The 17,232-nt window shown below is 39.3% G+C and overlaps 1 protein-coding gene across 1 annotated transcript in view; it reads left to right on the forward strand.

Annotated features, from left to right (window-relative positions):
- Window positions 1-2,246: 2,246 nt before the first annotated feature.
- Window positions 2,247-17,232, forward strand: part of LOC132113954 (short transient receptor potential channel 7-like) — a 100,598-nt gene continuing 85,612 nt past the window's right edge. Inside the window, exons 1-2 of the mRNA XM_059522024.1 lie at window positions 2,247-2,621; window positions 15,689-16,451. Of these exons, the coding sequence (XP_059378007.1) occupies window positions 2,269-2,621; window positions 15,689-16,451 (1,116 nt within the window). The 5' untranslated portion in view covers window positions 2,247-2,268. The remainder of the gene's footprint in view (window positions 2,622-15,688; window positions 16,452-17,232) is intronic.

The following is a 17,232-nucleotide window of genomic DNA, read 5'->3' on the forward strand; positions in this document are numbered from 1 at the left end:
ATATGTCTGAGAGTTTTACAAACCGGTTTGTTATTGTGGAGACATTTCCACGCCCCGAAACATGACGCTGAACGAAACAAACTGGCCGAAATGGCCTTATGGGCAGCCCTCGGCCAATGAAAGCTGCCATAGATTCCAGACCTTCAGCCGTCAGACTGAAGGTTTGGCTACGCGAGTCTACACCTGTGGACTTTCTCTCTTTTGCATTTGAGATGTGGAACTCATCATAGCTGTCAATCAATATAAATGTTCCCTTAAAGGGAGCAGGGGGTGTATTCAGTATTCATTCAGGCTCCGCCCCAACACAGACTCCTCCCCTGAGACTGAGATATTGATTGCAGTGAGAAACGGTGTGGAATGGATATTCTGAGTAATTCGGATGAGGAAAGGGAACATTATGCCACCTGATTTCAGCAGGAAGTTAAGTGATTGCACTCAGTTTCAGGAAAAGCTCAGGCTTTCTGCATGTGTGTGTGTGTTTGTGTGTTGTGTGCTTCTGATTGTGTGAGTGAGTGTGATTTTGTCCAATTAATCCCTGCGGATGTTCCTAGAAGACTCAGGAAGAGACCTGAAGTGATCAGATATCCTGAAACACACAAAAAACATGCGAACACACACACTCACACACACACACACACACACACACACACACACACACACACACACACACACACATGCACACACACACACACACACACACACACAAGTACCTGTTTACCATCACAAATGCTCTAATCATCTTCTCTGCTCTGCTCTTTTTTTTTTTTTGCTTTGTTAATTCAGTCTTTCCAATGTTTTGTCCCCATCTTCAAAACAATGGTTTTCTATAATCTTGCTATAGATTATAGGAATTAAGTTTTCATTTCTGAAAATGTGTCAAAATTAAACAAGTTTACTAAAACATTAAAAACAACAACAACAAAATCTGCAGGTGGGGTAAAACAAGGGAAAACAAGGTTTTATTTTCTAAGCATTTATTTGAGAAGCAATATATGATAAGATATAAAGTCTTGATATAAATGTTGTGACTTTATGCATACAATAAGAATAAATTATGGGATTAAATGTGTTTTTCATTTGAATTAAGATAATTTTTTTGACCCCATTGACAGATTTTTTTGTGTTGGTAAAAACTCAATTAATTTGGATTATTCAGAAAACAAGTCATTTTGCTTCTCAAGTAAGTGTGTCTTAATTTAATGCTTAGATATATAGAAAAGCAAATCAAAAATACAGAGTAAGATATTTTTGTGGTTTTCTATTTTAATCCAAACTGCACAGGTCTGAACTGCATTTATACAAACCTCAATATTCCCAGGTCAATAATCCTGACATTGTTGATTTATATATTCAGCGCTCACTGAACTTTTAAATGTTTGTTTGACCATGAAGCAAATCATCTCTGAACCAAAGCACCTAGATTTGTTTCCACATGCACATTCTGGTCACTCTCCCTAATAAAAGTCCTTGATCTCAATTGCAGATGCTAACCATTTGGTTTTATTTATGCTACAGGAGTAAGTGTTCGAACTTGGTGGGTTTTGTGGTTGAGAATGCAAAATAGGAGTGTATTTGATGGATAGATTTGCTGTCTGTTTTCACTACTCAAATAAATCCATCAAAGCATTTTTAACTTCAAACTGTCTCTACTAGCTAAAATATAAGTCCATAATCCATAATATTGCTACTGATCCATTAGTGATGGATCAGTAGCAACTGATCTATCGATTTTTGTATTTTAGCCAGAAGCAACGGTTTGAAGTAAAAACATCTTTATGATGAATTTGTTTCTCACAAACACGCATCTTTTCACTTCACAAGATGTTAATTGATGGACTGGAGTGGTGTGGATAACTTGTTCATTACTGTGATGTATGGTCTCTCATTCTGACGGCACCCATTCACTGCAGAGGATCCATTAGTGAGCAAGCAATGTAATGCTACATTTCTCCAAATCTGTTTCCATGAACAAACAAACTTATCTACAGTACATTGGTTTAATTGTATGGAAAAGAACAGCTCGCACATTCTTCGTTGCATCTTCATTTGTGTGTCACAGAAGAAAGAAAGTCATATAGATGATTAGATGATCCTGTTTATCGGGCACAGATATGTAGTGTTTCAAGCCACACCCCTCTCATTTGAGGCGTTTGACTGTGTGTGTGTGTGTGTTACTTTGAGGTTAAAACTCTGCTCCCACTTGTTGCTGAAGTTGCGTGTCTCTGTTTCAAGAAGCCCTTCCCCTTATGCGGAGCACGAGTTCTCCCGATGTCTGACGAAGACGAGGGGCTCCGTGTCTCCTCTTCCTCCACCTTCCCGCCCTCCGCTCCCGCTCCTGCAGGTCAGACTCTTCTCCGTAAGCCGCAGAGACCCCTAAGGCGGCGGGCATCTGTACCACTTCCACGCACCGACACGCGTTCCAGAGACGCGTTTTCCCGGGATCCGCTGGACTTGATCGGGCGCTCGCCGGCGCGTCTCGGGCGATGCTGCGCTGTGTCTCCAGTGCTCGACGGTCTCCAGAACCGCGGACAGCGGCGGACCTCGCCACACAGACCCGATCATGAGACGCACAGCCCGGAGGGGTTGATCGAGACCCCGCACAGCTGCGCTTCACCGGTCACGTGAGTCCAACCTTCAGTCCTCTGAACTTTATAACATCTTATTCCACAGCACAGGGATCAAGAAATGTGCAGATCTCATAATGAGCTCACTAAAAATTGGTCAGGTAACCTACAACCGTGTTCATTTGGTAACACAACCCATCATTCAGTTAACGTTTACTTCAAGTCATAACTATAATTTAGTAGGCTATGTATGACCGAATCAACTATCGAAAGTCATTTTCAAGGGTCAAATGGTCTTTATTTGAAAGCATATTTTCAGAAGTTGTATTTTTTTTATTGTAATTTGCTCTCGTCTTTCTATTAAACATTTAGTTGTTAATTCAATACACCTAGCCTATAATAATAATAATAATAATAAATTGTTGTTCATAAATTATTATTATTATTATTATTTTTTTAAATATATATATATATTTTTAGGGTTATCGTTCTTGTATATTCTATTAATTTACAATACCTATTCAATGTTATTAAAGTTTTTTTTTATTTCTTAATTTTGAGGTGCGACTTGAAATGTTTTGCTCCTTCATTAACTTATTAAAAACTGTAGTGCCTCGTGTTGGAGCAATAAGCGGGTGTGGCGAGCGTTTTATTTTTAATTTAAGTTTTATTATTTGTTTGAAGTATATATTATCAGATCATTTTGTTAAGATTAGAGATCTGATTTTGAAGGTATTGTGACAGAAGTTAGAATAAGTTTCCTGATCAACGCTTTCCAGTGATGCGCACGCGCTGATCGCTTCTCCTCCAGAACCGTTGAATAGTGCGCAAAACAGGCCTGAATCACCACAATAAGACTTTAAATATTTATGTCTGACAGCTTGCTGTCACTTATTTTTATATGAATAATTAGCTGATTATTGCCTTTAAGTGTGTGCAAAGTTGAAAGAAACAGAGGCATGAGAAAAGTGTTCATAGTGTTGGTTCTGGTCTCAAGACACTGCCTGCAGCCTGAGGTGAAAACAATATTAATAATAATAACCTGCCAAAATATTCCAGAAGAGCCTCTGTGTCATCATCCTATCCGGTCCAGTGGTAATGATACTGCAGGGGAATCAGATCTTCATTAATCTCCACGTCATTCTCCAGATGAGACTTGACTTGAAAACAACTAGAGCTACAGTATTTTCCAAAAGCATATTCAGGGTTCACATGAAGATTCTGGCATCATTTGCTTATTTCTATGTCCTTCTGAAGCTGTCAGCTATTTTCCTTGCAACCCAAAATAATAAATTAAAGTATATTTATTATGATTTTTTTCTTTATCCACTGAAATCATACAGTGACCATACACTTTTTACATTAAAAAAGTCTTCTGAAGTCATACTATAGCTTTGTGTGAGAGACACAAAGCTTTTTATTCTTTTTGAGAGCTTGACAGTCCAAAACAAAAACAAAAACAAAAACAAAAACGATAATACAACTGCCAGAGAGAATATTTACTCCTCAACAAAATATTAAAAATATAGAAATAAATGAATAAAAGCAAAGTGATGATGATAATAATATTAATAATAATATGAACTGTAGTATTTATTATTTTATCTAATAAAAATATAAATAATATAAATTATTATTATTGTTGTTATTACATCAGAAGTAAACAATATAAGAAGGATACAAATGAAAGCTGAGCATCTTGAAAAAAAATCACAGTAAAATAGTATTTTCCTCAATTTTGTGTTTTCAGATACAGAGAGTGTTGCAAAATATTGTTGAAATCCATAAAAAATAAAGTTTTTTTTTGAAAGTCCGAGGTTTTTTTCGGTAGTTGCACCTAGAGTGTGGAATCTCTTTCCCCTGCAATTTTATTATTATTATTATTATTATTATTATTATTATTATTATTATTATTATTATTATTATTATTATTATTATTCTCTTTTGTACAGCACCTTGGGCAACAGTATTTGTATTAATGTGTGCGTTATAATTAAAATAAACTGACACAGAAACATAATACTCTCAAAGTAAACTCTGCTTTTGTGGTGGCTGGAGTTTTTGCATTTTAATTAATATAATCTTAATTCTAGTTAAGGATTTTTTAAGTCTGACAGTAATTACAAATCCAATTCCAGAAAAGTTGGGACGTTTTGTGAAATGCCATAAAATCAAGAATGTGCTATTTGTTCATTCTCTTTAACCTTTATTTAATTGGCTAAAGTAAAAAGAAAAAAAAAACTCCAATGTTTTCACTGGCCAACTTAATTTTATTTTGTAAATATAAACAAATTTTGATTTTCATGGCTGAAAATGTTAGGACAGAGGCATGTTTACAACTGCCACATCAACTTTCCTTTTAATTACATTGCGTAATTGTTTGGGAATTGAGGAGCGCTTAATTGTTTGGGAATTGAGGAGTGCATAATTGTTTGTGAATTGAGGATACTAATTGCAAGCAAAATTTTCATTCAGTCTCGCTTGATACAAGACTTCAGCGGCTCAGCAGTCTGTGATCATCATTGTCTGATTCTCCTTTTCATGACTGGTGATAGACTTTCAGTAGTAGACAGAATTGGACTGCAGACAGGCCAGTCTAGCACATTCACACAACAGTGTCCACAAAACTACACTGTTGTAGCACATGCAGAATGAGAGCTGCCATTGTCTTGATCTAATAACCATAGACTTCCCATGAAAGACATCATCTTGATGGCAGTATATGTCTCTGTAAAATTTTAGTATATGCCTCCATATCAATGGTACCTTTGCACATATGCCAGTCACCCATGCCATTTGCTCTGCTGTCATACCATGACAGACATTTTCTTTTTCATCTGTCACTGGTGAAAGTCTGGATGATCCCTTCGGTCTTTGGGACTGAGATGTCCATTTTTCTCAGAAACCAGATGAAATGTGGACTCATCTGACCACAGTACACATTCCCACATTCTGAAATTTACACATTCAATGAGGTTTCCTGTCTTGTGTACACAAAAACAGATTTATCCGGATCCCCTTAAATCTTTTCACAATATGATAGTAGTTGATGAAATACCTAAATTCTTTGTGATTTTGCATTGAGAAATGAAATTTGACACTAAGTGATGAGCCATGATCCATCTTTGCTTGCATCTTTGAGACTGAGAAGGTACTTTTATACCCAAACATGACACCTTCACCTATTACCAGTTCACCAGCTTACTGTGAACTGTTTCAAAACAGTTTAATTTGGATATTATATAACCTTTTCACTTTTATTTTGCCTCTGTCCCAAATGTTTTGGAGTGTGTTGCAGCCATCAAAATCAAAATTAGTTTGTATTAAAAAAATTAAGTTGGAAACTTTGGAAGTATTTTTCAAAATTAAATAAAAGTTAAAGATAATGAACAAATCACATATTCTTGAGTTTATTACACTTTACAAAACATCCCAATTTTTTCTGGAATTGGGGTTGTGGTGTTGAGCACTACTGTAAGGTTACCCCTGCCTGGTTGAAATGTTTTAAAATGGCTAACAGTTGAAAACTGGCCACTTCCAGTGTTTTGTTTAAATATTATTGTAGTTTCTATTTTATATTTTTATGATATATATTTTAAAATTTAATATTTTCAGTTTTCATTTCAAATTTAGTTTCAATCTTCATGTCTGGAATGAAATTAGTCAATTCCTGGTCACAGCTTCCTGTTCCAGATTTTTCTACCGGATTAAAATCTCAACAGAAGCTCCATCATTTCAAAGCATTTGTAAAGAGGTTCGTCACTTCTTTTATCTGTGTCTTTCTGCTCTGTTTCATCTGTCTCACTACTCTGGCTTGTAGTCTTCCTCTCTCATTGTTATTCCAGCTGCTCCTTTCATACTTTGTGCTGATGAGGAGCAAAAAAAATCAATTTCTATGCTGATGCTGGTACAAGAAAGAGATGAGAGGTGATCTACAGTACAGTAGGATGAAAGGATAGACAAAATTTGCATATTATTCCTTCTTTGTGAGAGTGTGTGTCATCAGTCCCACATATTCTCCATATGGATGGACTCATAATTCATTCCTTGTTTAAACTTCACTCATGTTCATCTTAAGCTGCCAGATCAAACTCAAGCACATCATGTAGTCATTAAAACGGATGGGGGTCATTGTTCTAGATCAGGGATCAGCAACCTTTTCGGCATGACGTGCCATTTTTTATTTTTATGGTTAACCACTGTGCCAAGTGTGCACAGCCCCCCCCCCACACCCCGATATAATTCTGTATTTAAACGGTACATACACAATTTTTTATTATACGATAAAAAAAAGTTTTTTTAACGTTTAATCAACGTTAATGCACTGCTTTAATTGATGAACGTGCACACACAGACACACACACACACACACACACACACACACAACACACACCACTCGCACACAGAGATCTGAGATCGTGCTGTGCAAAAAGTAGCATTCAGAAGCTCATAAACCTGAGTGTTGTCACGCTACTTTTATTAATCGATACTGAATCGCTACATTATATTTCTCAACAACAAAGGGGCAAAATCGCTTCATTGTCTGCAGAGAGAGACAATTTACCCCCCCCCCCCACTTTCTTTCTCTCAAAATGGCCATATTTCAGAAAATTTTTCATCACTGGATATAGCTTTAGGTCATTTAACATTTCTATGGTAAAACGTATTATTAAAAGTTGACTAATGTTAATTGATTTGCAGCTTCATCTTACCTCACTCTCTTTAACGTTAAACTGACGCTTCGCGCTCTGCTTCTGTGAACAGTAAACCCCGCCTACTTTGATCTGATTGGCCATCTCAGTCATTTTGACATTGACGAGTGCTGTTAGACCCAGGCTTTGATCTGAAGCACCTAGTATGTGCAGTGTTTGCACGTGCATCCATGCAAGTTAATTCTCACACTTTAATAGTATTTGTAGCTCCTAACAGGCTGTGTGACTATGAGAAGTTATTACATCAAACTGTTCGTCATTATACAGTTTTCCTTATTGCTTGCGTGCCAGCGATTATCCCTCTGCGTGCCACTGTTGGCACGCGTGCCGTAGGTTGCCAACCCCTGTTCTAGATGTTAAATATTTCCTCTTGGGCCAGTTGATGATGTTCACTTTAAGTCATTTGGTTTGACTTCTTGAAGATGCTTTCAAAACATTGATCTGTTTGTTTAAGCAGCTGAGAGGTCAGTGAGTTTGGATCTGCCTGGGAGAACAATGGAAGACTGTATGGAAGAAAAATAATTGCAAATGTATTTGAAACAAAAAAGTTTGTTTCATGTTGAATTGCACTAACAGATAAAAATAATGTACTGCATTAACAGTGCATTTTCAAGCCTTGTATTTTCAGGGTTTGCATTTTTAGGGTCTGAAATTTTACATAGGTGTTTATTTAAGATGTAAATATTTCATTCAACACATTTCACACACATTTTCATAAAAAAAATAAATAAATAATAATAATATTCACCTTCCAGTGTTCACTTCTGAAATATTCAATCTGTTTAAAAATACAATGTATAATATCCGACAGGCAATTTTCAGTCCATTTTATATCAGTTTACAAATTCGATTGCACTAATTCAGTGGTTCAAATTCAGCATAAAAGTTAGCATTGCACATCCTCCACATTTCAATTCATTTAACTTCATATCGGGAAAATAAATACTATGGAAGTCAGTGTTACAGAATACCCGGGAGGCTGAGGAGTAACAGAAAGATGGTTTTATTTAAGGCACAAGCAGAGGAGCGGGTAGTGTTGGGTAGAGTGATGAATGGGTCCGTGATAGCTGGGTGAAGACGTCAGAGGAGGGAGGTGTACCACACACACACACGATGGAGACTTTGATCTTCGGAGGAAGTAAGTAGAGGAAGAGTTAGTCCTTAGAGTTAGCATACAGGTAAGACCTTGTCACGAACGAGACCGGACGCTGACTGAGTGCGTGTGTGTGGTATTTATAGTGCAGATGTGATTGGGTGATGATGAGGGTCAGGTGGAAGTGCTCAGTACTCAGGTGAGGGCGTGCATTGTGAATGAGTGGAGGTGGAACCTGGCGTGTTTGTAACAGTACCCCCCTCCCCACGGCCCCGATCCTGAGGGCCGAGGACCCCAACAACGTGGTGGACGTCCTCTTCCCCTGGGAGCTGGTCGGTCAGGATGATTGGAGTGGAAGGTGTCAAGTAAGTTAGGATCCAGGATGTCGTTGCGTGGGACCCATGAACGTTCCTCTGGACCATATCCTTCCCAGTCCACTAGATATTCAAGTTGTCCACCATGCCGCCAGGAGTCCAGGATGTCTCTAACTTCATAGGCCGCACCGTCTTCTAGGAGGAGTGGAGGGGGGGCTTCGGTTTAGCCAGGTTCTGTGGAAGGAGAGACAGCCGTCTTTGTCTTTCAGCCATTGAGAGTCAGTATGAGTCCACTAGCATGGGTTCGTTGGCTGGTTCTGGGGAGCTGACGGCCTCTGGTCGGCATAGTGGCGTGGAGGAATACGCCTGGCCCTGGTGCTCTTCTAAGCACGACTGCATACGGGTGGCGAAGCACATGGAAAGCTGGATGAATCGTTCAAGCCCGATGGTGTCCTCGTATGCAGCGAGATGCAACCGCACTCGAAGTTCCAATCCCTGACGGTAGGTAGTCAGTAAAGCCTGTTCGTTCCATCCACTGGAGGCCGCTAGAGTCCTAAACTGAGGGGCATATTCATTGACAGACATTTTTCCCTATTTGAGATTATACAGCTTCTCACCAATTGACGAGTCCCAAGCTGGTCTGCCAAAAACTTCACGGAAATGGTCGATGAAGTTGGAATAAGACTGGATAACTGGGTTATTTTGAGTCCATATAGAATCTGCCCACAGTAGTGTTTTACCTTGCAGTTGAGAAATTACAAATGCTACCTTGGATCTCTCGGTGAGATATAAGTGCAGTTGCATCTCCAGGACCAGCAAGCATTGAAGGAGGAATCCGCTGCACTCCTCCACCGAACCAGAGTAGGGCGCCGGCCTGGCCATGGGACTGGTGTGAACGGAAGGTGAGGAAGTGCTGGCATCATTGACGGAAGTGCTCGCTGGTGTTGGGGATGCAGGTTGAGCAGTGAGTGTCCTACGGAATGCATCGACCAGATCTTGAAAGGGGTCCGTGAGGCTCATGCTTGTGCCAAGCGGTGTTGGTCCGGTCTTCTGTTACAGAATACCCGGGAGGCTGAGGAGTAACAGAAAGATGGTTTTATTTAAGGCACAAGCAGAGGAGCGGGTAGTGTTGGGTAGAGTGATGAATGGGTCCATGATGGCTGGGTGAAGACGTCAGAGGAGGGAGGTGTACCACACACACGCACGAACGAGACCGGACGCTGACTGAGTGCATGTGTGTGGTATTTATAGTGCAGATGTGATTGGGTGATGATGAGGGTCAGGTGGAAGTGCTCAGTACTCAGGTGAGGGCATGCGTTGTGAATGAGTGGAGGTGGAACTTGGCGTGTTTGTAACAGTCAGTGCTAACCACCAACTATTTGATTACCAGCAATCTTTAAAATGTCTTCTTTTATGTTCAACATAAGAAAGCAACTCATACAGGTTTGGAACAACATGAGGGTGAGTAAATGATGACAGAATTTTCATTTTTGGGTGAACTAATCCTTTAACTGTATATCTTGGTATGTGTGAAGCTGAGTTGTAATACTGGGGTTTTAAGTTTGATTTTCGCTGTACATTCGCTTGCCCTTGCCACTGTTCTATAGAGTTGACAGTCCTACAAATATATTTTTCTTATGCTACTTTACTTAAAGCGGCAAAGCCCACTTATAAGTAGTAGTAATAATAAAAATAATAATGCCTTGCTCAAGGGCACCTCAGTCATGATATTGAGGGTGGAGAGAGTGCTGTACATTCACTCCCCCCAGGAATTGTAAAGTGACGCTACATACAGCCAAGTATGGTGACCCATATTTAGAATGTGTGCTCTGCATTTAACCCATCCAAAGAGAACACACACAGTAGTGAACAAACACACACACTGTGAACACACACCCAGAGCAGTGGGCAGCCATTAATGCTGCGGTGCCCAGGGAGCAGTTGGGGGTTTAGTGCCTTGCTCACGGCACCTCAGGCGTGATATTGCCGGCCTGAAACTCAAACCCACAACCTTAGGGTTAGGAGTCAAACTCTTTAACCACTAGGCCACCACTTCCATTAGGTGGGGGTAGTGAATGTACAGCACTCTCTCCACTTTCAATACCACGACTGAGATGACCTTGAGCACGGCACTGAAACCCCAACTGCTCTCCAAGTTCCGCAGCATAAATGGCTGCCTACTGTGTGTGTTCACGGTGTGTGTGTGTTCACTCCTGTGTGTGTGTGTACACTCTGGATGGGTCAAATGCAGGGCACAAATTCCAAGTATGGGTCACCATACTTTGCTGTATGTCACTTTCACTACATTTTAAAAATTTATATCAAACAGCCATGAAATCAGATATCAGATCAGATTAATCTGTAATATGACACATTACTGCAGAGCACAAATTCTAAATATGGGTCACCATACAATTCATGGGGGGAGTGAATGTACAGCACTCTCCCCACCCTAAATATCATGACTGAGGTGCCCTTTTTATTAAATTAATCATGTATTGCATGGACAAAGTTAAACAATGAGTGGGGAAAAGGGCTCAGAGAATCACTCTGGATCCCGCACATCCAAGTTGCCCCATCTTTGAACTTTTGCCATCTGGCCGGCACTTCAGAGCCACAAATACCAGAACAGTCAGGCACAAGAACAGTTTCTTCCCCCGGGCAATCTACCTCATGAACAGCTAAATAATGCAATAAAACGTGCAATATCCTTATATTTATTTGTTACCCCTCCATCCTAGTACATCCCTGTGTCTTACTCAATCCTATTTCATTATCATTTATAGCACAATTGTTTATACTCTTATTTATTTGCAATTTTTTTTTTTGGGGGGGGGGGGGGGTCTGTGTGTTGTTGTCTCTGTGTACTGGAAGCTTATGTCACTTAAACAAATTCCTTGTATGCGCAAGCATACTTGGCAATAAATCTCTTTCTGATTCTGATTCTGAATATTCAAATTTTTCTCAGAAAATGTAAGATTCTAGTTATTTTTGCAAATTAGTTTTGCACAGGCAGTTTGTGCACCTGTAACTGAGTGAGAGAATCAGAGACAGACGTATCTTGAGGATCTAAATGACCTCACACACACACACACACACACACACTTTGCTCAGCACGGCTCTCTCTCTCTCTCTCCTCTCTCTCCTCTCTCTCCTCTCTCTCGACGCTCCTTCACGTCCCTCAGGACAGTTGCGCTGTTTGAATAGGTTCCATTTTCAGACACTTTTTTCTGCCTTTGATGTGTTAGAGGGCTGTGTATTCTTCTGTCCGCTGTCTCTTTATCGCGTCACCCTTTTATTCTTCTCTGATAAGCAGAGTGTCAGGTGACCGCTGGCCCACCTGACAGGCTAAACATTACTGCACACCTACTCTACAATTTGAATTTTTCTGAAGAAATTGTGGGTGGTTGCTAAGCTGTTGGTAGAGTATTGCTTGTTAGTTGTCAGGGTGTTGCTAGGGGATTCTCAGATGGTTGCTAGAGTGTTCAGGGTGGTTACTAGGGCAATGCTGGGACACTCTTAGGTGGTTATTAGAGTGTTGCTAGCACATGCTTAATTATTTCGCTATTAAATGTAAAATATTCTAGCTGACCCCCCAGTGTGACATTTTTAGGCAACCGTTTTTTAGAAAGCATTGCATTATTATTTGCATGGCGATGCGTCATGCTTGTGACGTGACACACTGCAGCCATTATAGCTCTGTATGAGTGATGTATCACTTTTATTAAATTTTTCCTTTTTCATTTGAAATATTCACGAAGGTGTTAATTATATTATGAAATATATGATATTCCAATTCTCAGATATGTGCAAGTAAACGTTTTTGGTAGTTCAAACACCTTTATAATGACCATGTTAGTTGACATAATGGGTGATGTGTGCAGCCATGTTAGTTTGCGGTGAATCTGAGCTGTGGGATTTACAACACGTAAATTCATCCTCTCCTCCCAAAATATATTTAAGTAAGTTTCCAGTGAACTCGAAAAATAGAGTAAACTTTGTTACCTACAGTTGATTATGTGGCACACTGAACGTTATAATCACACCGGTGTGATTGACTTTTAGGAATTCCTAAGTGATTAATAGTGTGTTGCCGGGGCATTCTTAAGTGGTTGCTAGATGTTTTACTGTATGTCTTCCTTTCTGGTGTTCAGTAGTCTTGCATCCTTGCATCTCTGTAAACTTCTGGTCTGTAGATATATCTGTAGGCGTGGATTTCTTCACCTGTTTTCTGCTCCAGCAGGTGAAAATGGCTTGTCTGATCACTGATCACCACCAGCACACTCTCCTCAACACGCATTGGACTTTAATACTTAGTGTTAACAAACATCACTAATAAGATGTTTGTTGAAAATTTTGGATTCTCTTTCTGGAGTTGTTTGTGTGTAAAAGCTAAGAGTGTTTTTGTTTTTACAGCAGGTTGTGACTCTCGTGATTTGCTGCAATATGAAATATCTCATTCACAGCATTGTGTAGTTTGCCAGCATTTGGAAATCACATCTTCAGAGCAGCACAGCATGAACCAGATGACATATTGATCTGTTCACTGCACATGTACTGTATGTTTCATGTGTTTGTGTGAGCATATTTTGGTTTCTACACTGTATAATCAGTTTGTGTGTGTAAAAATTGTCTATATTGAATAAATAGATTTTCTCTTGAGGTATCCGGTGCAATTTTAGACAAAACTGTGATCAAGAGGGCTAAAATTGATATGATTTTACAAACAAATACCTATAGCATTTGCATGCTGCAATAATCACGTCATTTTTAAAGTGTGCTATATTCACTCTCTTATGTTTTAACGATGGAAAATAAGACTGCTATCACACAGACTCTTATCTAGAAATGACAAAAACTGAAATGTGTGTTTTGAAATTGTTGCAGTTTCTTAGGTTTTGCTCTCACTGTTGAACATCACATGTCTGGCTGTGTGAGATCCAGTGAAAGTGCTGCGGCCCCAAGCTGATCTCTGATGTCATTGATTATTGGGCCAATCAGAGGTCAGATTGTCTCATGTGGCGTGACATGCCAATTTAGCAACTTCTAAAAGGAGAGCTCTGATTGGCTATTTCAGACCATCAGTCTATTGACATACAGTTATGGATTGAATCTCATGCTGTGCAGTGAGCAGAACAGATTAGAGTAGTTGAATTAAACACTGTCATTTAACGTATTTAGCTGTAAGCTTTTACAGCTGGTTTGTGACATTTTCCAGATGTTGTTAAAATCAATGTTATTTTAGTATCCTTACTATTATAGCATTCTATTTACTATTTAGTATGTTATTTTTTATTTCAGTTTTAATTTTAATATTATAGTACTTCATCTTGAATTAAATTAAAAGTTTACATTTTTACCTCAGTAATGAACTGACATAAAATAGTTTTATTTCTGTTAACATCAATTTTATTTCAATAAGCATAATTATATATATATATATATATATATATATATATATATATGTGTGTGTGTGCGTGTGTGTGTGTGTGTGTGTGTGTGTGTGTGTTCTAGTTAGGAACACATCAATAGCACAAAAAAGAAATACTGGCAACATTTACTTATCTTCCTACTCTGCATGCTATATTGGATTAAGTTTTTTTGTTTGTTTGTTTTTTTGTAAACATAAAAGTTTAAATTTTTTTTTGTTTTAATGGATAAAACAAACTTTTAACCAATTGAATATTCAGTTTCTCAATTAAATCCATAACATCATGTAACTAATATGGGCGGAGGTGGTGATTTATATATCTATCAATGATGTTCTTTTTAGCTTTCTATTCACAAAGAATCCTAAACAAAATGTCACAGATTACAAAAAACAAAAAAATATGTATATATATATATATTAAGCAGAAAAACTGTTTCCAGCACTGGTAATACAGTAAATCATATTAGAATTATTTTTTGAAGGATCATATGACTGTAAACTTGAGAAACAGCTGATGAAAATTCTGATTTGCGTCACTGAATTAAATTATATTTTAAAGTATATATACAGTATATATATAACCTCTGACATGGAGAAGAGTGAAACTCCTCACATGAAGGCTAAGTTACCGAACATCTGAACATAACGAACCAAATGCACATTGATGGATCTTCTTCCATCTGTTCTGCAAAATGTAAACAAATGTATATTTCTGCAAGTGTTTATAATTATAAATTATAAAATATTAATTGTGTCTAGGCAAAGGCATTCCTCCTGGAACAGAGCTAATGCGGTTGTGGAGGGTATTCATTTCATTCTCTGTGAGAGCATATTTAATGTAAAAAATATACATTTTATTTATTTGTAAGTTACACGTACAACAAACTGGTAATGTCATAGTGGTATCGTGTACTGTAATCAAATGTAGCCTATCTATACCTGTTGAACCATGGATGGCACACGCTGTGTTCATCTAATAAAGATCTTCATCGCTAGCAAACAATAGCCTTTGTAGATTTGCTTTCAATTGACTGTAGATCCGAAGCCACGTCTTCAACGCCCTTGATTTTCTTAAACTTTCTGTTACAACTCTGAGTGAGAACCGCTTCAGAGTCAGACGGCTCAGCACGTGCAGCAGGGAACTGAATGAATCATTCAAACTGATTCGCGAACCAATTCAATGGTTTGCCAACTGGTTTGATCAAGCTTTTGAACAGAATTGACTCAAAAAATTAATCATTCGCGAATGGGCTCGCTCATTGCCCAGAGAAAAGTAGACGGAGCGTTTGGAATAAACTGAAGCATTTATAACTTGTATTGCATTAAGATAAAATAACGAGAGGAGCGTTGTCCACGGTAACTAAGTAAAATTAAAAAAAATTCACAAACAAATTACTTTAAGTAAGAGTAAAAGTACCCATCTTTAAATATACTCCAAAAGTATTAGTTACTCAAAACATTTTACTCAAGTAAATGTAACAAAGTAAATGTAACTTGTTTCTACCCACCTCTGAATATGGGTTGCGAAAGCCATTTCATGACTGATTTGTGATTTGTGATTTGTGTTCTCTTAGGTCAGAGGTCATGCATCGCAGGCACACCACCTTGCGAGAGAAGGGCCGTCGGCAAGCCATCCGAGGCCCTGCCTACATGTTCAACGAACGTGGTACCAGCCTCACGGCGGAGGAGGAACGTTTCCTCGATGCAGCGGAGTACGGCAATATTCCCGTCGTTCGTAAGATGCTGGACGAATCCAAAACGCTTAACTTCAACTGCGTGGACTACATGGGGCAAAACGCGCTGCAGTTAGCAGTCAGCAATGAGCACCTGGAGGTCACAGAGCTTTTACTGAAGAAAGACGGGATGGCGCGCATTGGCGATGCACTTCTTTTGGCAATCAGCAAAGGTTACGTGCGAATTGTGGAGGCCATTTTGGCTCATCCGGCGTTTGCAGGTGGTTTAAGGCTGACTTTGAGCCTGCTGGAGCAGGAACTGGGGGATGACGACTTCTACGCCTATGACGAGGACGGAACACGTTTTTCGCATGACGTGACGCCGGTGATTCTGGCCGCGCATTGTCAGGAGTACGAGATCGTACACATCCTGCTGATAAAGGGCGCCAGGATCGAGCGGCCACATGACTACTTCTGCAAGTGCTGTGAGTGCACGGAGAAACAGAAATGCGACTCGTTCAGTCACTCTAGATCACGCATGAACGCATACAAAGGGCTCGCTAGTGCCGCCTACCTGTCGCTGTCCAGTGAAGATCCCGTACTGACGGCACTAGAGCTCAGCAATGAGCTTGAACGACTTGCCAACATAGAGACAGAGTTTAAGGTAAGAAACAAAAAAAAATGTATTTATTGAAGTACAAATTTATTTGTATAGCACTTTCTCCCCCAATGCATATTGTTTCAAAGCAACTTGTGGTAAAGTTGCTTTGCTTTGTAATGTTGCTAATGGTAAAAGTCCACTCACTCATTGTTTTATATTCCCAATAATTCATAAACAGTTTCTCCACACTAGCAGATCCAGATTTCTCACTACTATGACGTCATAACTGGGGAAAGTCCCACCCATTTGTGACCCTCTCTGCCCTGTTAGCATATACAAAGCCCTGAGTGAGAAGCAGCAGTCTGCCATTACTGTTTTCTTGCTGTAGCTGCTTGGAGGTACAATGTCAGCACCAAAGAGCCATTAAAAGTGTTGTGTGTTGTCATTTTACACCGGACTGCCCCACAAACGAGGGTCAGTTCAGCACTGAGGTTATGCAAAGATTGCTTCTCAAAGAGGGATTGATAGCAAACATCCAGACTCCAGGCAAAGTAAGCATCACGCCTCATATTTTGTTTTCCAAAAGAGCTTCTTGGCTCTCTGTAAGGCTAATGTTGCTAAAGCTACCATTTTGTCTGCCTGTTTTCACTAATGCTGCCTTCACATGCTACCAGAATTATTGTGAATAGGAATGTGTAGTTAAAAATTGCATTTGGAAGCAATGTAAGGATCAGTAACACGGTCACCACCAGTTAAATATTAACACCGGTATGCCCGCGAGCAGGAGCTCTTGAAGCTCTGCACTCGTCTGAAAAGGGAAGCGGGAGCAACAGCTTGTTTTCAT

This window comes from Carassius carassius, chromosome 33 (genome assembly GCF_963082965.1).
Source record: "Carassius carassius chromosome 33, fCarCar2.1, whole genome shotgun sequence".
Lineage (NCBI taxonomy): Eukaryota > Metazoa > Chordata > Actinopteri > Cypriniformes > Cyprinidae > Carassius > Carassius carassius.